At 36.6% G+C, this 22,392-nt stretch overlaps 1 protein-coding gene across 10 annotated transcripts in view; it reads left to right on the top strand.

Moving 5' to 3' along the window:
- The window catches only part of DCC (DCC netrin 1 receptor), a 1,367,203-nt gene that overhangs the window by 1,010,226 nt on the left and 334,585 nt on the right, over positions 1-22,392 (top strand). For all 10 annotated transcript variants that reach the window (XM_044934810.2, XM_044934809.2, XM_044934814.2 and 7 more), the window contains one exon: positions 6,562-6,611. In XM_044934810.2, the coding sequence (XP_044790745.1) occupies positions 6,562-6,611 (50 nt within the window). The remainder of the gene's footprint in view (positions 1-6,561; positions 6,612-22,392) is intronic.

The raw sequence follows: 22,392 nt of genomic DNA, 5'->3' as shown, positions 1-22,392 counted from the left end.
CCTCCTACATATACCTCCAATTAAAAAAAAAATCATGAAGATTTAGGCCAAATAATCCAATATTGAAAGTATTAAAACTGAACCTGAAAATTTATATTTTACTTTTACCTTGCCTAGCAAATGAAAGATCAGACATATTTTTTAATGCCATAAAAAAGAGGAGGAAATCTTAATGAAATAGATGAATTTGACAAAGCAGTAGCAAAGGTAACTAGAGATCTAAGAAACGGATGATAATGAAATGTTAGAAGTTTAATGAAAAGTGAAAATAAAGCATAGCAGAGTTTATGATATGAGGCCAGTGACAATTCAGGCAGGTGCAGAAATGCAGAGCTGTGACCTCTATGAATATTAAAAAGGTGGCAAGCTATTTCTTTTCAACAACAGTTTCCCTGTTGGTGTGTGTAATTCTATAAATTATTGATCTTGTGAATTTCAAAAAATGACTTCAGTTTGTGATTCGTTTGCCAATCCACCATGCTTTAATCTCAGAAAGTATCTGGGTAAATACTTCACACAACATCAGTGAAATGAGGAAGCACATGCCTGTTCTGAAGGACAGTGCAAAGGAGACACAGGAGTGATGTTCATTTGCAATTTCAATATAAAAAATATATATCTGACACCACTTCGGTATCATTTTTAATGTAATTCCTAAGCTCATTCATCTGATTCTGTTATTGAAGACAGAACGGAATATTTATTGGCAGAATAAATTACTTCACAACTTATAATTATAAAAATAAAAGGAAAACAAATGAAAATGAATATTTTACATAATTTATGTAGATTTCTTTCACACTCTGAATGTAATGCTGTGGCCTTATTCTCTACTTTGGTTTTAAATGTCATAAGTGAGAAAGATAGATTATTACTCATTAATCCAAGACTTGTTATCTAGAAGTGTTGCAACATATAGGATTTAGAAAATGCCTGTCATTTAAATAAAAGGATTTCATGAGCCTCATTCAACAAGCATCACTGTGAGAGAGGCCCCCAGCCCCCCTCTGTCAGGTGCATTTGATACAGAAAGCATGCGCTCCAGGGGCCCCTAGGCCTGCGCACTCTGACCTCATCTGCGCTCATCTTTACAATCACTTCATCTCTTTTACTTCAGTCCGATGTCCTTTCCTCTCTACTGAAGCTCTCCATGCTGAGGTCACATGTAGATGAATTTAATTATAATTATAGTCACCCACTTCCTAGTTGTACTTAATAAAGCCATATTCTCCTTGACTTTCTAGATGTTATAAAAGGCAGATATTGTGAAAATTAAGTGGCTAATACATATAAGCACCTGAAACATGAGCATGGCATATATTTAGATGTTTAATAAATGTTATTATGCCAGTGTCTCTCTTTCTTATTATTTCAAATGTTCCTTAAATGAGAGGTGATGTTATATTCATCTCTATATCCCTTCTTACTCAGTAAATATTTGTTGAATTACTCAGGCAGTTCAGCCAAACCTGTACAAATGTTTGTAAGTATAAACTCATCTTTAGGACTTCCTATTTGTGAGACTCATTTAACATATAATTATGTCTACATATATGTGTTACAGAGACCTTCATATTTCTTATAAAGCCCTAGAAATTCTTACTAAAAAATTATTTTGGGCCCATAGAAAAATTGAATTAAAAAAAATGAAATGCCACCTGTTTTTCTGAATTAATTATCCCAAAAGTATTCTTGTTATGGCTAAGATGCTTATTAAAAAAATTTTACTCTAATGAATTGTCATTTCTAATTTAGTTCCACTTTGTTTCTCTGGGAAGAAATATTGTGTAATTCCTCCATCCAGTGTATCATTGGTTTATGATATTGTACTTTTTCAGACCCTTGGGATTGTAGATGTCGACTAAAAATGGTACACAAGTTGAGAGTTGTCAGTTAGTTTATTTGGGGTCAAAATGAGGACTGCAGCCCAGGAGACAGCACCTCAGATAGCTCTGAGAGACTGCTCCAAAGCGACACTGGGGGAAGGTAGATATATAAAAACCCCTTTTGGTGAAGGGGGAGTTGAATATCATTAAGTACTTGTTTTACAAAAACTTTTTTTGCTAGTCATGAGGATATGATGTCACCATGAAGGGATTTAGTGCTTCTCTAGATATGAGGACATGCAAGGATTGAGATCATAAAATCAGTTCCTGAAAATATCTGACTATCTAAAGACCTGTCCCACCAGATTCCCTGGAGCACAGAGGGCCTCACTCCACCCTGAACTCCCTCAGAGGCTATTGAAGGTTAATAGCTACACAACCCACTCCAGTGTTCTTGCCTGGAGAATCCCAGGGACGGGGGAGCCTGGTGGGCTGCCGTCTCTGGGGTCGCACAGAGTCAGACACAACTGAAGCGACTTAGCGGCAGCAGCAGCAGCATCTGTCTACAATGCGGGAGACCCAGGTTTGATCCCTGGGTTGGGAAGATCCCCTGGAGAAGGAAATGGCAATCCACTCCAGGACTATTGCCTGAAAAATCCCATGGACAGAGGAGCCTGGTAGGCTACAGTCCATGGGGTCACAAAGAGTAGGACACAACTGAGCGACTTCACTCAGCATAGGGTTCAGTCTCCTCAGAGGCAGATGGCAAATGCCCTTGTTGTTCAGTCTGTTGGTAATGCTCTTGACAAGTGCCAATTTGTAGTTGGCGTAAAGCATCAATCTAGACAGTCTGATATTTAGTACAGACTGTGAGTAGATTTGCCAGTTGGTTCCAATATACTATCTCTTGAACTAGTTGACATAAATAGGTTATTTATAGGTCTTATGAATTAATGATCATATATTTGCATCCATGCCAACTTGCCCTATGTCCAAAGGCATAGGGACCAGATTTTGTGGGCAAACTCAACTATGGGAATGTGCTTCTTACTTTTATCAGTAATATTTCTTGAGTATTTATTAGTGTAAGACCCGGCTCCACATACTTCACAACACTGTATTTTTTCCTACTTTATAGACAACAAAACTAAGATAGAGGTCATAAATGCTAGTAAGCAGAAGAGCCAGGTCATGGAAGCTAGTTAGTAAAGAAGGAAGATTCAATATGGGAAAAATGTTGAGTTTCTCTTATTCTACAATAAATGTCTCATATTAGTTCCCTCAAGAAAAATGCTCAGTTATATATAAATTCTTTCAATCCACAAATTATGTATACAGGACAGCTCAGGCTTGCTAAGGAGAGGAATTAAAGTGATTATATGACTCATTACAAATGTGGGAACTTAATCTACTCCACAGAATGCTTCATCACCATGTGCTTAAACCAGCATGTTCCACTGTGTTAAGAGGAGTTTCCAGATCAAATGACTCTGATTGGCTTTAATGAACTGATTGTAAATGATAAAGTACTTGACATTTTGAAGAGAAAAGCAATGAACTATGTCCTTCCCCTCTGCTTCATGAAACAAGGAAGCATTCTCAAATAAGACAAATAAAGTCCCAATAGATAAATGTTGAATTCTACTCACTTTCACTAATCCTGTCTGTTGATATCTATTTATTTGTAAATACTATGAAAATTGATAGTGTAAAGGAGGAAATAATAACTAAAAATACTGTAGAAAACATTGTTCACTTTCTTTCCTAACTGTGTAAAGCAAGAATAGCCAGTGTGCTATCATGGAAAAATAAGAGAAGTTTGTATGGTAAAAATAGACAAAAACAGACAACACCATTGTGATAAGTACACCTTTGGGAGTTCATGGCTTTAAATTTCTAATACAGAAAATTATCAGATTGTGGTAGTTTACTCTTTTTCTTATATATTCTTGGTCTTCTGAGATGAGGAGCTAAATATCATTTGTAAGCTTTTATTAAAAGGACATTTAAGGGTTTCATATCGACTAGCATAGCACCTAGAACAAAATGCATGATAAATTTAAGATACCTTCCCTTTCCTCCAAAAATCTATGTTACAATTTTATTTGGTGATATTGTATAATATAATGTAAATATTATAGTATCAGATGAAACATAATCTAGAGGTATTTTTCATGTTTCTGATTTGTTATAGTTTAATATTAAGACTTTATTTCCAATCTTCACTTTTAAAGAATTGCATTTCTGGTAAGCTATACAATTATATGATTCAGAACATAGTATTTTTTTTTGGTCTGTGACTATTTTAATTTTTATTGTGCTATAGAGTAATTTGAGTGTGGATCATATTAAATTCTTCCTCATTGTGAGAATATAATTTTTTTTTTCAGTTCTTCTGATCACACAAATTGTTATTTCCAGCCTATCTTTAATCTTGTCTTGGTACTGTCACTTTAGAAAGCTTTGTATCTATTAAAACTTAGCATATGTTTAACCCTCATAAGGAGTTCTTCTTCTACCAGTATTTCTGCTCCTAGGTATATAATGAAGGAAATGAGTGCAATTGTCCAGCAAAAGCACAAACTAAAATTTTCAGAGCAGTTTTATTCTCATAACTCCAAACTAGAAATTGATCCAAATGTCATTCATCAGTAGAATAAACAAATATAAATTAGGGTAATTATATATTATAATACTATAGACCAGGAAAACAAAAAGCTATTGCTACTTACAACAATATGAATGAATCTCAAGAAATAACAATTATCCAAAGAAGCCAGCCTAGGGGGGAAAAAAGACAACAACTATGGTTTTGTTTTTAGTGAGCTCAAAATAAAATAAATTAATTTCTGGATTTAGAGGTCCTAAAAGTAGGACCAGAAAGATATTGACAGAAAAGGGACACAAGTGAGCTTTCCAGAAAAAGATACAGCAAATGATATGGATAATGTTCTATATCTTGATCTAGGTGGCATTTAAATGGAAACGCACACACACCATTTTATCCAGTCATAGATTCTGAAATATTTGTGCATTTTCTTATGTTATAGCTTAATTTAAAAAATAAATTTGCAAAAATGATGAACATTTTTATTATTGAGTAAATTTATTCATCAGAACCCTAAATGTGAAAAATATTTTATTATAAACTTATAATCTATTCATTGATTTCATTCAACAAATATTTACTAAGTGTGCCCCCATGTGCTTGACACATATCAACGTTGGGCATGCAGCGTCAAAAGGACAAAACTTCTGGTTCCTGTGAAGGTTATATTCTGTATTTGATAAGAAAATAATAATATAATCAAATGAAATTTTAAAATAAAGTCTATCTTGTAAATAATGAAATATCTTTTTGAAAGAATACTTGTTGACCTAATTCATGAACAAGCCTCTGATAAACATTTTATCACAAGTTACATTGATGTTAACTTTTATCAAGTACTAAGACAAGAAGTTCAAAGTCTAAACAAAATAAGTGATTATAATTCCCATCATGTACAGAAAGGTCTAGGAGCTAATATTTGAGTAAGTATTCATTTTTTCATTTAATTATTGAGTCAGGAAATATTAATTGAATGTCAGTTTGATGGATATAAAGATTAATCAGACATATATCATATCTTCATAGTGATTCTTTTTCAGAAGGCAAAACCAGAGTAGGACATAAGTAAATTCAGGGCAAATACAAGTACACCAGGAAAACATAGATATTGTCCAAGTTCAAATTAAGGAAGAGAAACTTAACAAAAATAGCACTTAAAGTTTTGAGGATGCTGAAAGCATTTTTTCTCTATTAAATTTATCAATTTTTCAGGAAAAGAGTACTCAGATTCATATATAGTAAGCATTTATCTTGAAGCATTTACTGAAGCTACTTATATTCCTGTTGTGGGGCAGAAATCTTTAATTTTTTTATGATTCACCCATTACATCCAGAATAGTACTTGACATATATCAGTCGTTCAGTGAATGGCTGTCTTAGAATTACCAACGTGATAGAATATTCACTTTTTGATATAGTAAATATCCATTTAGAAGTATTATACAGGAGGCTGTACATCTTCTTCCACCTTCCATGAAGTAGCGAAACAATTGAAATGCAAGTAGGAGAAACAAAATACCTAGAAAACCCACAAAGAAAAAGAAATTGCTCCCTTGTTAATAGAATTCACTCACCAAATGCTCTCCGGTAACCTGCTTGCATTTGTGACACATGGGTTTAATTACAAAGTGTGAAAAGAAAGGGGATGTGTTTCTTCTTTTCACTTTTTAGGGGATAATAAAGTTTGCATTAAAGGGATTAAGCAACAAGAGTGACCATTAGAATCACATATTTCATCATAAAACCATGCAGGTCCTGAAAAGCACAATATCTTAAGCCTTTAAAACCACTCCAGGAAATCTGTGTGGTTTTATTGGTTCCTCTGGGAAGGTTATCACCAGGAAGCTGTAATTAAATGGCAGTATTTAGTAACACTGCAGGTGCTTTCTTGCCTAAGTGTTTTGGAGGCTCCCTAGATGAATAACTGGCCCACCAAGAGAGAAAAATATAAACAAATGCAGTTATTTTCCATCTCTCCAGGAAAATATTGAAGTGCCACCTAGAATCACCTACCTAATTATTCTTACAAACTGTGAAAAATATGTGCTTTCTCTTTTCAAAGAGGGTTGGGGTTTCTCTTTCATGACTTTGGCAATAACTGGTCTCACCTTGTTTGATTTCTTCTAGTGCCAAGTGCCCCTCCTCAGAACGTCTCCCTGGAAGTAGTTAATTCGAGGGTGAGTTGTGGAAATGTTTACTACTTCCTTACCTATACATGTGTAACTTGCAGTCACCCAGCTATACTGCCTGGGGTGGATGGTGGCTCCCACGTGAGCAAATGTTCCAAAGCAACACAGTGAGTGGCATTAATCCCACGTCCTCCAACACTTGAATTAAACTAAAGGGTTGTTCTCTTCTAGTATACTTCATTCTATAAACGTTTTAACGATTAAAGGTTATTCCATTAAGTAACAGAGTTATTTACTCACCTATATTTATCAGTACAGGACATTATGTGCTGGGTGGAAAAATTGAATGTGGGAATGAAAAAAGCAACTTCAAGAGGTGGGATAAAGAGAGACCTTGTTTCCTGGTAGATTTAGTTAGAATTGACTATTTCATATCATCCCTCTTCTCTTATGGACATGGAGGGCTGTTCTTGGGGTCTGATAAAGTTATATTTATGAAGCAGTGTTTCTCAGTGATGAATGTTTTCCTGGCCTGAAAAGTTGATATAACTTTCAAAAGGGCTTAAATTAGGCTGGGTATAGCTAAAGATAAGGAGTTTAATGCCAGAATCAGTTTTCTGGAAATATCTCCTTATTTCGAGTGTATCTCACTCAGCCTTGGAAACAAGCCTAAGCCATGTAGTAGACTGATCTGGCTTCCTTCTTTCATCATCTGATCGTGTGCGCCCAAGGAAGTAATTTCACTCTCCCTGGACCTCAGTGAGGAGGTTGGCCTAACTGGTCTCCACGCTGTAGAAGACAACAGGGAAATTTAATGTGTCTTAGAGAAAGTCATACTTTGGTATTTAATCCTAGCTTTCCCTTTTAGTAACTGTATCTGATGTTAGAAAATCTCAAACCTGAATAAGCCCTAGCTTCTATTATATATTCATGTAATGTGAATGTTAATTCTTCCCTCATTGATTTGTCATGAGGAAGTAGTAATATACCATATGCAATGGATCTAACTTAGTATCAATAGTTATGACTTATTCAGTGTAGAATTCCTTGCCATATTTTGCAGATGCCTCTGATGAAGTCATAGTCTGTGATTTTGATCAGATTTACCTCTGCCAATGAATTTATCTTTTGGAGCTAATGAAAAAATGTCTCTAGAAAATGGTTACCCTTTATATTTTTAGGCACTAATTGCATGCAAATGAATGAAACAAATTTAAACTTAGAAGGAAGAAAAATAAGTGAATTAAGGGAGAAAAAATTAGCTAAAGGGAAATAACCAGAAATAGACATTACCCTAAAAGTGACATTATTATTTACAACAACATTAAATGTTTTATAGCTGTGCTGTTCTTATTAAGAGATTGCCAAATCAAAGTCAAGTAGATTTTAACAATTCTTAATAGGTTGCCATTGAGTGAATCTTGGAGACCATTTTGTAGTTTCTCTTGTTTTAATGACTCATTTTTATTAGACTTTCACCCTCTGTATATCTTTCCTCCAGGACAGAACATAGAAATTGATATAAGCTCTTTTCGCATGTATATGCTCATATCCCATAAAAGTCTACTTCAGCACAGGAAAAATGTCTTCCTCTGAATGTGAATAAGGCATTACTGAATGACTCTAGATGCTATCTTTGAATATGAATTTATTACTTTCCTATAAGAGGAAATTCCTGGATGGCAAAATTGACTTTTCAACTGATGTATGTGTATATGTGTGTATATATATACACACAAATATCATAGGCCATACTCTTCTATACTCTGCAGTGTTTGCAGCAAGCAAATATTAACATTGCTGACTCTGTCCTCCTGAATTTATCTCTGTAGCATTGCACTACCAGAAAATTTAACTTGTTCATTAGCTTTTCAGAATGAACACAGCAGAGCAAAACACTGGAAACCTTCCTACTCTCTCTCTTCCTCTCTCTATTATCTTCTTTCCTAGCTTTTAAGGAATTATAAACTATTTTTCTTGGATTGTTACCAAGAGGAAAATAACTGGGTGATCAAACACTGTTTTATCATCCCCAATATGTTGATGCAGAGAAGAACACTAACAATATTCTATTTTGATATACTCTTCTTTAAAAGAAAAGCTCTCAAAATTAATATTTGCTCCTAATGATTACCATTTTAAGGAAAAAATGCTTGTTTAAAAAGAAACTTTGTAGTTGAAAAATTGACAGATTCTTTTTGACCAATAGAATTATGAATTTTATGGGATTTTTATTTAATATAGTAGGAAGAGTCATATTTTAAATTTATATCTATATCATATCAGCAATTATGGAACTTTTGATTAACAGTCAATGAGGAGACGTCTTGGTGTTTGCACACAGGTGGCTAGGATTTCTGTACATAGAACTGAGAAGTGACTACAAGATATGAGAGTTTCGTTTATAGATATTTGTTATGGTATGGCCATCTATAAGCCAACTGGACCAAAAATCATATTCCAGGACATGCGAAAAAAGTGGTCCTAATACACTGAGATAAAGGACCAAAGGAATTTTCTGGTCCAGCATAGTTTTATAAAACTCATCACAAAACAGACTAGATTCCTGTTCTGTATGCCACCTGTGAACATGTGTTATTTTGAAGGAACAGCTTGACCTATAGATATTATTTTTAGTTAATGGTTATGATTAGATGGTTATTTTTCTTATACTAAATACTTTTTTTTTTTTTAACAAGAAATAACATCTTCACTAGAAAGGATAAAATAGTGACTTACTGTATGTACTTTAAAGTGCAACTTTTTGTTAGCAAAACTTTCTGTAAGGATAATTTTCTTAAGATTTTATTTTGAAAACTATTATTAGAAGAAATAAATATTACAACTTAATGGTTGGTATATAATGTACAGCTTGTAGAATTCAAAGGGCTTATTAAGTTGGTGCTTGACTGTTTTCCTTTATTTCAATACAGAAGTTCTCAGAATAAGACAATTTAGGGTAACTGAGATTCAAGGTATTCTTGGTGTTTGGACTCTTTCAGAGGCTCTCTGAGATCTTGAAAAGCACTGTGTTTTGGTTTCATTTATTAATTTAATGTTACTCTACACTTACTATATATCTACTGTGTGTGTGTGTGTGTGTGTGTGTGTGTGCACACGTGCGTGTGTGTAAATATAAAGGTAGGAACCTAACTCAGTCTTTCCCTTCATGGAACTCACAGTTTATTAAGAAAACATGGGAGAGAAAATTCAGCTTTCATCTAACCACATTTAATCTGTTGTAACTCTTCAAAGTAGACATTTTATCTTCCTTGATAAGATGAGAGAGCTGGAGAGAATCTCTAAATTCTCTCGTGGCTTCCTAACATCTCTGAATGTATTTTCACTTGTTATACCTTTTCTGAATCATTTTATCTTCACAGAATTTGAGAAAATGGCAAGGTATATTGATTAACTCACATGGCCAGGTATTTATCAGCTGAGCACGATGGGGTGATTACAAGGAAAGAATCACTAAATCCATATAAGAAGGAAAAAAAAAACAACTGTAAAACTCCAGGGATGGGTCATTGTGCACGTTTAGAGACTTCAAGCACAGAATATTAGATTCCTCTCATTATATCACCTTTACACCTCTCCACTGTTGAAATTGTTATCCTTCATCTATGTGGATGTCATTTAGCCCACCCCTGAAAGGGTTACCCAGTTAGTCACTAAAAGTTCAATAGAATGTGATAGAAATCACTACAACAGTAAAAGATATGACTGGTTATCTTTTTTAATCTTAAGGCATTTCATTTCCCCATGTTTCAGCATAATTTGGCATGCTTTAATAACTTGAAAATTAGTTTAGCGATCATGAAATTCCCTTTACCCAGAAACTACCCAAAGGGAGAATTAAAATAGCAATTTCCAACTTCAGAAAGCAAACTGATCATTTTGGTCCCAGATGTTTTACTGTCTTTTAAAAAGTGATTAACTAATTAATACTTTATTAACACAAGGGGAATCTTAAGCATTGTATCATTGAATTAGCCTCAAAAGGCTGTGTTTCTCAATATGTGTCATGACAGGAAGGGGTTTGTTTGTTTGCTTTTCAATTTAAGATTTGACAGATTCAGAAATATTTCACTGAATTTTTTTTTTATTGGAGTGTAGTTGATTTACGGTGTTGTGCTAGTTTCTGCTATATGGCAAAGTGAATCAGCTATACATGTACGCACATATTCAAGAAGGGTTTTGACTGAGGTGTATTTCTTCTGTCATTGGGCTAGTGATAAAATCAACAGAAGTGACGGCCCAGTGGAGAGCTGAGTGAGGCTTTTGCATTTGGTTCCCAACTGGGACGTTCACTTGTGTGAAAATAAGGACAAGGGGATAAACTGGAAGAATGAAAACGGGCCAATTGAATTATGTTATTCTGTAGATCTTCTATTTTAGGAGGAGGGTCCTTGTGTGTGTGTGTGTGTGTGTGTGTATGTGTGTGTGAAATTGAGATTGTCTTTCCTTGGTTGTGCAGAGGGCACTTGCATTAACAGCACTTCCTGCTGTATCACAACCTCCCTAAAGCCACGCTGTTTACACGGGTGTTCTAGAACCACTCCTCTCATCTCACCGTGATTGTAAATGTTGAGCTCTCTCTTCTGTGTTGTGTAAAGGCTTTAGATTGGTCATGAAAAAAGCTATTTTGTTTTTTCTCTTTGAATCATCCCGGATCCTTCAGAAGGTACATTTTGGCCACTGAGTTATTTGGAGCCAGAACTCTGTGTCCTCCCCTCACAAATATAGGGAATTTCTGAAACAAATTTAATGTGGGGAAGGAGTCATAGGAGACCTTTAGGTGACCTTAGGTGACCTTTAGGTGATTGATTTCACATAAAGCTAAATTAGAAACAGGCATTGCAATAATGCTTATACTCACAAGCTTCATACTGATATTTGTATTCAATCATAATACACAGAACATTTCTGCTGGACTATGGCATGTTAAATTCATTTGAGGTAGATACAGATCTCTTGTATTTTTTAGTTACTGATCCCTTCATTGATTCATTATGTAACTGTTCTTTGAGCATACATAAAGTCCAGAAACAGTGACTGAAAGTATTTGGGAAAGAGCATAAGGGTAGGAGCATAATTGTAAGGAAGGGAATGTTTCCCAATAGTTCTTAGTGTCTAGTCATTGTTGGTGTTTGTTGGTTGGTTGGTTTCTTTTTTATCTAAAATTTGTAGACTAGACAAAAAACAAAGTGTAGATAACACATTTTTGTATTATAGTAAAATAAGGCAATATGTAATAATTCATGAGACTCCCTCAAAAATAAAGTTGTGTTTGGTCTGTAATTTGTATAGAACCTATATTCAGATATCTGCTATCCTATTTACTCTTTTGAAAAAAAAATTTTTTTTAATTGTGGTAAAATATACATGGGCTTCCCAGGCAGTGCTAGTGGTAAGGAATCCGCCTGACAATGCAGGAGACACAGAAGATGTGGGTTTGATCCCTGGGTCAGGAAGATCCCTTGGAGTAGGAATGGCACCCAGCTCTAGTATTCTTACCTGGTAAATGCCTTGGGCAGAGGAGTCTGGTAGGCTACAGTCAATGGGGTTGCAAGGAGTCAGACACAAGTAAACACAAAATACAGATAAAATTTACCATTATAGCCATTTAAAATACATGGTGTATAGGCATAAATACTTTCATATTGTTGCCCAGTCATCACCATTCATTTCCAGAACTCTTTTCATCTTCTTAGACTGAAACTCTGTACCCACTGTATAGCAATACTTCATTCTTCTTCTTCCTCTAGGCCCTGGCAACCACTATTCTACTTTCTGCATCTTGACTTGTTTTATTTAAAGAAGTGAGGAAACCAATACACAGAAAAATTTATTATTGCCCTTTCAATTTATCTTAATAGAGAAATAAAAAAGTTAAAATTTTAAGTCTTCACTTTCACGGGGGAATGAAGGACTTAATGACTTGCAGTGGTTAAGAATAGAGGCAGATGCTTTAGCTGGTTGGAAAGAAACACCTCCCTTTCCATTATTGATACTGCTTTCAGCTTACTTCTCTTACTAGTCTCACATTAATGAATTATTTGTTAAAAATCTACTGATAAAGCCAACTCTCATAGTTAACAGTAAAGAACCAGAAATACCTGCATGGGATTGTTCTGGAGTAACTCTGGGAAACATAATCTTGGTCATCAGTATCCGTTTTATATCGCATCATAAGTTAGATCAGAGCTCTAGGTAGTAGCTACATTGATCCTTTGATTTATTTTGAACATTTGAAGTCAACAGTGTCCACCTTTTTTTTTACTGAAAACACGATAGGTACATTATGAATGAGGATATTAAGACAATAAAAACATTTGCATAACTAAATTTTAATAATATAAATGTATCATACCATTTAAATAAATTTCACAAACAAGTCGAAGAAGAGGACACTCTTGAAATTCTAAGCATATCTTTGTATCACACCATCACTCATTTTCTTAGGTACATATGGTACTTTTCCAAGCAATGATGTTTTTAAAAACTGTGAGAAAAATAAGTCCTCTATCAAAGATAAAAGGCTGTAAAAAGTGTTTGTTTAATTCTGCTTTGCCCAAATGATTTCTTTCTATGAAAGCATTTTGTAGTAAACACTGTCTTTAAAACCTTTTTTTTTTTTTTTATTTTATTTTATTTTTAAACTTAACATAACTGTATTAGATTTGCCAAATATCAAAATGAATCCGCCACAGGTACACATGTGTTCCCCATCCTGAACCCTCCTCCCTTCTCCCTCCCCATTCCATCCCTCTGGGTCGTCCCAGTGCACCAGCCCCAAGCATCCAGTATCGTGCATCGAACCTGGACTGGCAACTCATTTCATACATGATATTTTACATGTTTCAATGCCATTCTCCCAAATCTTCCCACCCTCTCCCTCTCCCACAGAGTCCATAAGACTGTTCTATACATCAGTGTCTCTTTTGCTGTCTCATACACAGGGTTATTGTTACCATCTTTCTAAATTCCATATATATGCGTTAGTATACTGTATCGGTGTTTTTCTTTCTGGCTTACTTCACTCTGTATAATAGGCTCCAGTTTCATCCACCTCATTAGAACTGATTCAAATGTATTCTTTTTAATGGCTGAATAATACTCCATTGTGTATATGTACCACAGCTTTCTTATCCATTCATCTGCTGATGGACATCTAGGTTGCTTCCATGTCCTGGCTATTATAAACAGTGCAGCGATGAACATTGGGGTACACGTGTCTCTTTCCCTTCTGGTTTCCTCAGTGTGTATGCCCAGCAGTGGGATTGCTGGATCATAAGGCATGTCTATTTCCAGTTTTTTAAGGAATCTCCACACTGTTCTCCATAGTGGCTGTACTAGTTTGCATTCCCACCAACAGTGTAAGAGGGTTCCCTTTTCTCCACACCCTCTCCAGCATTTATTGCTTATAGACTTTTGGATCGCAGCCATTCTGACTGGTGTGAAATGGTACCTCATAGTGGTTTTGATTTGCATTTCTCTGATAATGAGTGATGTTGAGCATCTTTTCATGTGTTTGTTAGCCCTCTGTATGTCTTCTTTGGAGAAATGTCTATTTAGTTCTTTGGCCCATTTTTTGATTGGGTCATTTATTTTTCTGGAGTTGAGCTGTAGGAGTTGCTTGTATATCCTCGAGATTAGTTGTTTGTCAGTTGCTTCATTTGCTATTATCTTCTCCCATTCTGAAGGCTGTCTTTTCACCTTGCTAATAGTTTCCTTTGATGTGCAGAAGCTTTTAAGATTAATTAGGTCCCATTTGTTTATTTTTGCTTTTATTTCCAATATTCTGGGAGGTGGGTCATAGAGGATCCTGCTGTGATGTATGTCAGAGAGTGTTTTGCCTATGTTCTCCTCTAGGAGTTTTATAGTTTCTGGTCTTACGTTTAGATCTTTAATCCATTTTGAGTTTATTTTTGTGTATGGTGTTAGAAAGTGTTCTAGTTTCATTCTTTTACAAGTGGTTGACCAGAGTTCCCAGCACCACTTGTTAAAGAGATTGTCTTTAATCCATTGTATATTCTTGCCTCCTTTGTCGAAAATAAGGTGTCCATATGTGCGTGGATTTATCTCTGGGCTTTCTATTTTGTTCCATTGATCTATATTTCTGTCTTTGTGCCAGTACCATACTGTCTTGATAACTGTGGCTTTGTAGTAGAGCCTGAAGTCAGGTAGGTTGATTCCTCCAGTTCCATTCTTCTTTCTCAAGATGGCTTTGGCTATTCGAGGTTTTTTGTTTTTCCATACAAATTGTGAAATTATTTGTTCTAGCTCTGTGAAGAATGCTGTTGGTAGCTTGATAGGGATTGCATTGAATCTATAGATTGCTTTGGGTAGTATACTCATTTTCACTACATTGATTCTTCCAATCCATGAACATGGTATATTTCTCCATCTGTTAGTGTCCTCTTTGATTTCTCTCACCAGTGTTTTATAGTTTTCTATTTAAAACCTTTTTTGTCTTTTATCATAACATCACGATATACATTCCAAGGGGCTTCCCAGGTGGCGCTAGTGGTAAAGAACCTGCCTGCCAGTGTAGGAGACATGGGTTTGATCCCCGGATCAGGAAGATCCCCTGGAGGAGGAAATGGCCACCCACTCCAGTATTCTTGCCTGGAGAACCCCGTGGACAGAGGAGCCTGGCGGGCTATGATTCATGGGGTTGCAAAGAGTCAGAAACGACTGAAGCAGCCTAGCACACGTGCAGGCATTCTTTCCACACCGAGCAATGTATCTAAAAATTGAATAACCTTATTTCCTACAATCTTACCTGAATTAATTTGAAGTAAAAACAAAACGTACATGAAAGAAGAAGAAATTACGAAAAGCTGGAAGTGAATGTAGCAACAGTCTTTATAACATGCCTATGTGCGTAACTAAAAAACAGGGAATTAAGAACCATCAAAGACATTTATTGCATGATTTGAATAAGAGACAGGATTAAATCTTGATATCTTTATGAAATTTTATAATGTAAACAGAATAGAAAAACATTTTCTAGAAGTTCTCATCTTCTCACTTCAGATACCTGAATACATCATTGTTTGCCGTTGTGCTTTTTAAGGTTATTACATTTTGCTGTTTCCTAGGTCTAGTTACTGCCACTTAGCATACCTACATAAAGCTTGTGACAAAGAGTCTGAAACCTGTGCTAGAATACCATTCTCTTTGGAGTTCTAATCCCGCTTTTATATCACCTTGTAATTTGTACTTCGTCACACACATTTCTAATGGATCCGATTCTGATAGGGTCTGAAGGCAAAGCTCACTTTAGCCTTTCCATGAAATTTAATGAGATTTCCCTCAAGTCATACATTTTTGAAAAGTGGTAGGTTTAATATTGGACTTAAATTAAATGAACCTAGGTTTAGTGATAAGATCTCTGATTTTAATTTAGTTCATAGACGTTGCCCTTGTAGTTGGAATGGTTGATGAAGTAGAGGACAAGAAACAGGTCTAGTCCTACCAGTAGGTAAAAGCAGTTGCTAACTCTGTAATTTGATTTTAGAGATCTTGGAACATTCAATTCACTAGTATAGCTTAAAGTATTGTTTACCTTAGAAAACAAATGTTGAAAAACAAATCTTTCATCTGAAAGATTTAAGACATTAGCATGAGTATGGTAATTAACATTCTTGGCACATATTTAAGGAGCATCTAATTATAACCATAATAATAAAAATAGTAATAAGGACAGTAATTTTTCAGCAGGTGTTTTGTGCCAGACAGTATGTTAAGTAATTAAAGCCCTATTTACTCCTTATAATAACCCTATAAGGTAAGTATTATTTATTAGATTAATGGTTAGAATATTAACTTTGAGCCAAGCTTATTGCTGGGAAAGCTACAATTAAATCAGTCAAATGTCCTTCTAAATTACACATGGCAATATGGTAGAGAGGAAGCTAATTTTAAATCAGATGGTCAGGAGTGGGCCTTTTAAGAAGATGACACTTAAGCTGAGACAAGACTATCAAAAAGGACCAGTTTCATCACCTTTAGAATAAATGATTCCAAGTCAAGCTAACAACTTGTAAAAATGTCTTGAGAAAGCTTGTGTTCCAAATCACGTGTGCATGATTGTGAACTTGAAATAATACCAGCATGCGTGGGTTATAGACCATGGGGTCAGGGCTAGATCATGTGGTGTTTTACAGGGAATGGTAAACATTGGGATTCACTCTGTGGATGATGCAAAGGGTTTTGAAAGGGGAACAATCTCATTCAACTTTTTAAAAGACGATATTGGCTGCCATGGGGAAAATTGTTGGGGATAGGGTAGAGAGAAAGCCAGGACACCAGTTAGGATACAGTTCTGTGATCTATTGTATATTTGACAATTGTAGCTGAAACCTGGGTGTCATTAGAGCAGACAAAGAGAAGTGGAAAAAACCATATGTGTTACATCTGGAGCCAAGAAGATGGCTTGTGGGTTGGATTAAACACACACACACACACAACACAGATAAAGAGAAGAATCAAGGATTGAGACTAGATCTTTGCTACTAAAAAAATGAATTGTGGAGTTGTTTAAATGAGATAAGAATGGAGAAAAAAAATTGGTTTAGAGGGAATAATCAAGTAGTTTTTGGACATGTTGAATTTAAGATTACTACTAGACATATGATTAGACCCACTCTAATATTCTGGGCTTCCCAGGTGGTGCTAGTGGTAAAGAGTCTGCTTGCCAATGTAGGAGACATAAGAGACACACGTTTGATCCCTGAATCAGGAAGATCCCTTTGAGGAGGGCATGGTAACCCATTCCTGTATTCTTCCCTGGAAAATCCGAGGGACAGAGGAGTCTAGGGGGCTGCAGTCCATAGGGTCACAAAGAGCTGGACGTGACTAAAGCGACTTAACACATGCACAGGAAGAGGTAATAGTTGGGAAAGCAGGGTCTAGGTCTTGAGACACTACACGTTTAGAAATTAGATGAGAAGGAACAAGAGTGGTAGGATAAAGCAGAGGCCTAGTGTCACAGACGGAGAAGGCAGTGGTGCCCACTCCAGTACTCGCCTGGAAAATCCCATGGATGGAGGAGCCTGGTGGGCTGCAGTCCATGGGGTCGCTGCCAGTTGGACACGACTGAGCGACTCCACTTTCACTTTTCACTTTCATGCATTGGAGAAGGAAAGGGCAACCCACTCCAGTGTTCTTGCCTGGAGAATCCCAGGGATGGGGGAGCCTGGTGGGCTGCCGTCTATGGGGTCGCACAGAGTCGGACACGACTGAAGTGACTTAGCAGCAGCAGGAGCAGTGTCACAGAGGTCAAAGGGGATGATTAGATGCTGCTAACTATGACATGCACTGAGGAAAGAGTCGAATTAACAGCAGCAAAGTGACCTCTTTGCCGGGGGGTGGGGGGGGCATGAAGATAGAAAGCTGGAGGACAGTGTGGAGTGAACAGAGGATGTTCTTGACAAGTTTTTCTCTGAATTGGAGCAAAGAAATGGACGATAACTTTAGGATATGGTAGACTTGAGGGACATTTTATTGTTTATTTTTGAACGTGACTGATACTGCAACTTTAGGAAAGAATACAGTATAAAGGGTATAGAAGAGAGAGGGGAATCTTGCAAGAGTGCAAACCTTTGAGTAAATAAGACAGCAGAGGATCTAGCAGACAGGTGGAGGGGAACAGATCCTTCAAGCTCGGTAAGATGATCAGAGATGGATGGAGTGGGTGTGGATACAGACGTGCCGATCAGTTTGTACCTGAAAGATGAAGAGTGTGAGGAAAGATCATCACCAGTGTGTAAGGAAGTATTGAGGGTTTGAAGAGAGGGGAAAAGTTGGAAAAAGACCAATAGTTATTTTAGCCAACTCGTTGTAAAAGACCCTGAGGCTGGCAAAGATTGAAGGTAGAAGGAGAAGAGGGCGACAGAGGATAAGATGCTTGGGTGGCATCACCGATGCAATGAGCATAAACTTGGGCAGACTCCAGGAGATGATGAGGGACAGGGAAGCCTGGCATGTTGCATTCTTTGGGGTCATGAAGAGTCAGATACGACTAGGCAACTGAACAACAGCAAAAGTTATTTCAAATCATGGAAAGGGATCATAGCATACATTAGTGTGGACTGACCATTTGAGATGTGTCTCATGAATTTAAAGTGAAACAGGCCAACAAAATTGTGTTTGCTTTCCTTTCCATGGCTGGTTGTTTGGTTGCTGGCCAGGGGTAGGTAGTTACTGTTGTTTTATTCTGTTCACAGTTTATCAGAAAAGAAGGGATGACGTTAACTGGTTTGGTAAGGGAGTGATTAAAAAGAAGACCCACAGAGTTAGAACTAATGAAAAAAATGGTTGGAGTGAAGGCATGATACACAATGAAAAAAAGCGACAAGGTCATTGGATTGCATAATTTTCCTCGTTTTACCCAGGAGACCACTCACACTTTGAGAGACCAGGTAATGGGCTCCAGTGTCACACAGGGAGGCAGCAGCAGCACTGGGATTTGAACCCAGATTTAGGTTGTTGGTCATTTGGCCACACAGTCTCCAAACTCTAGGGTTTTATGAGTTAAGTGATACAAAGCAGAATTCACAATAAGGGTTGTCTTTAAGTGCTGTAAGCTCTCAGTGGAATAGTTTCCAGGCAGAACGTAAGTTCTAGATCAGCAGCTAGAAGATGGATTCAATTATCCAATGGAACTCTGGAGGAAGAGATGGAACTCATAGGAAGGGATGGGTATAGATGCTAAGGAAGGAGAGCTAAGGAGGGGATTTCAGCCACACTTACACACACACACACACATTTCCTTGTCTTCCCAGTTTTTCCTGGAAGGAATCTACATTCTTCTGTATCTGCCAATGATGTGTTTCTGATGAGCTGAAAAAGCACCTCGGAGGAGCTGCAGTTTCTTAAGTGAACAAAGCTGATACTTCAACCAAATACGCAGTTCAGTTCAGTCGCTCAGTCGTGTACAACTCTTTGTGACCCCATGGACTGCAGCACACCAGGCATCCCTGTTCATCACCAACTCCCGGAGTTCACCCAGACCCATGTCCATTGAGTCAGTGATGCCATCCAACCATCTCATCCTCTGCCGTCCCCGTCTCCTCCCGCCTTCAGTCTTTCCCAGCATCAGGGTCTTTTCCAATGAGTCAGTTCTTCTCATCAGGTGGCCAAAGTATTGGAGTTTCAGCTTCGGCAGCAGTCCTCCCAGTGCATATTCAGGACTGATTTTCTTTAGGATGGACTGGTCGGATCTCCTTGCAGTCCAAGGGACTCTCAAGACTCTTCTCTAACACCACAGTTCAAAAGCATCAATTCTTCAGCGCTCAGCTTTCTTTATAGTCCAACTTTCACATCCATATAGACTACTGGAAAAACCATAGCCTTGACTAGATGGACCTTTGTTGGCACAGTAATGTCTCTGCTTTTTAATATGCTGTCTAGGTTGGTCACAATTTTTCTTTTCTTAACAAAATATTAAACAATCTTAAAAACTTATGGCATTTTCCAGTGTACTTCTGGTTTTTCCTCAATTCCAAGTTCTAGAATATATATATTTTTATTGAAAGTTTGAAAGGGAAAAATTGAGATCACAGAGAAGGATTTTACCTTAGTCCTGAAGGTTTGTTTGCCGTAAAATAAAGCCTCTAATTGATCAGCAGCTGTGGTCTGGAACCATTAGGAAATATTTGTTAGATTTAGAGAAAATGCAAACTAGAACACTGAACATACATTTTATTAGAAAACACTGTTAATTTAAATAATAAATAAAACTAAACCAAGTGGTAGTAAATTAGATAACTATAGAGCAAATCTTGCCAGGTAATAGTGCAACAGTTTAAATAAGACTATTATTTTAAGATATAGCTGCTTTAGCAACCAACCTAAACCTAATGTATCTTTCCCTTGAGGTCATTTTAGTTTACTCTCATTAAAAAAATAAAAAATTAAAAAAACACCTCTAACATTATGCAGTTGGAATGTATACTCCCAATAACACTCAACACTGAAAGCTACTTATTTCATTTATTATGTTGCTCTTTGGCATAGAAAGCGGTAGCCTTCACTGATTTTCCAGAACTGCCGAAAACATCACCGACTCCACTGGCAAACTGTGTGAAACTGGCAGAATCTAAGAGTATCTTCTTCCTGATTCCTGAGCATTTTATAGAAAGTATGCTACATATTGAATATAAATGGATTTTTCAAATACGTTGAACAGTATGTATGTAATGGTAGGTTAAAAAGCATTGAAGAACAATTTGGTATTTTCAGAAAATTAACTTTAGACCAAACTGCATATCTAGTCTTAATGGAACTGGGAGAAATTTCTTGTGTCTACTACAAATAACTTTGTTCCATGGTAAATGATAAGAAATTTTGTAGGATTTTTCTGTGTAGTAGCTCAAGTTCCTTCCACCTAAACATTTCTCATCTTTCGGTGCAATCTATTTGACAGACCATTTTCATTTTAGCTGAGGCTGTAGCTATTAACTAGATCATTGTCTATTTTATTTTTACATGGATAAAGTTGAAGAGAGACACACAAAAGAAATTTCTATGTGAAATGTCTTGTACTGACTATAAACAAAAGCATCCTTTAAAAATATGAACTGACCATAGATTTTTATCTTTTATGCTTAGATGAATCATGTTGCAAAGAATGTATGTGCATATCCATAGCAGTAGTATCAGTATCTAATTCTCCATAGATGTCTATATTTCAACATTTATTTCCAAGTTGAGTTTTCTTTTTTGTACTTCAAAAAAAAAAAAGAAATCTGTGTTTCATTTGAATGCTTATCAAATCAAATTGAAATCAAGTATCATGATACTTAAAGGAAACATTGTAAGTCAACAAATCTCCAAATGGTCTCTTAATTTAGAAATTTTATTAGAGAAAAGGCAAGAAAGAACCTCAAGATTATTTCCATTAAAATCTTGAGTGAATTCTTTCCTGTGCCTATTCATTTATATCTTCATTTATTCATTTGTTGGTTGAATAATAAATATTCATTGAGTAAATACCACGTGACAGACACTAGCTAAACACTTCAGCTCTACTAGTTTAATAAGATGCTTCTATGCTTATCAGTCAGGAATCTCAACACCTCCATGAATGGCAGCAATGAATGAGAATTTAACAAATGACTGACAACATCTGAGACTGAATAGATATTGTGTCTTCATGGAAGAAATTGACTTCTCTACCTGTGACTGAGCAACTTTACTTTCACTTTTTACTTTCATGCATTGGAGAAGGAAATGGCAACCCACTCCAGTGTTCTTGCCTGGAGAATCCCAGGGACGGCGGAGCCTGGTGGGCTGCCATTTATGGGGTCACACAGAGTCGGACACGACTGAAGTGACTTAGCAGCAGCAGCACCTGTGTTAAAGGGAGCAGCAACTTCCCTGGCAGTCAGTGGTTAAGACTGAGCTCCCAATGCAAGGGGCCTGGGTTCGATCCCTAGTTAGATCGCATATGAACCAAGATCATATGGCATGTGGCGTGGCCTAAAGAAAAAAAGGGAGCAGTGCTTGTCCTTGCATATTGATTAGAGGTTGTTGAAGCATTTTCTGACCATACTTCGTTTTGATATAGTCAAAGAGTTGTTCTTGGCATATGAGATGCTGGGTCTAGAAAGCTGCCCCTCAGTTACGTACATGTATGCTCTGTTGGGTCCAGCTCTTTGTGACCCCATGGATTGTGGTGCTTCTGTCTGTGAGATTTTCCAGGCAAGAATACTGGAGTGGTATACCATTTCCTTCTCCAGGGGATTGTTTCAACCCAGGGACTGAACACACATGTACTGCAGCTCCTGCTTTGGCAGGCAGATTCTTTTGCCAC

Source organism: Bubalus bubalis, chromosome 22 (genome assembly GCF_019923935.1).
Source record: "Bubalus bubalis isolate 160015118507 breed Murrah chromosome 22, NDDB_SH_1, whole genome shotgun sequence".
Classification (NCBI taxonomy): Eukaryota; Metazoa; Chordata; class Mammalia; order Artiodactyla; family Bovidae; genus Bubalus; species Bubalus bubalis.
Note: the sequence above shows the minus strand (reverse complement) of the source record. Positions and strands in the feature narration are given on the sequence as shown.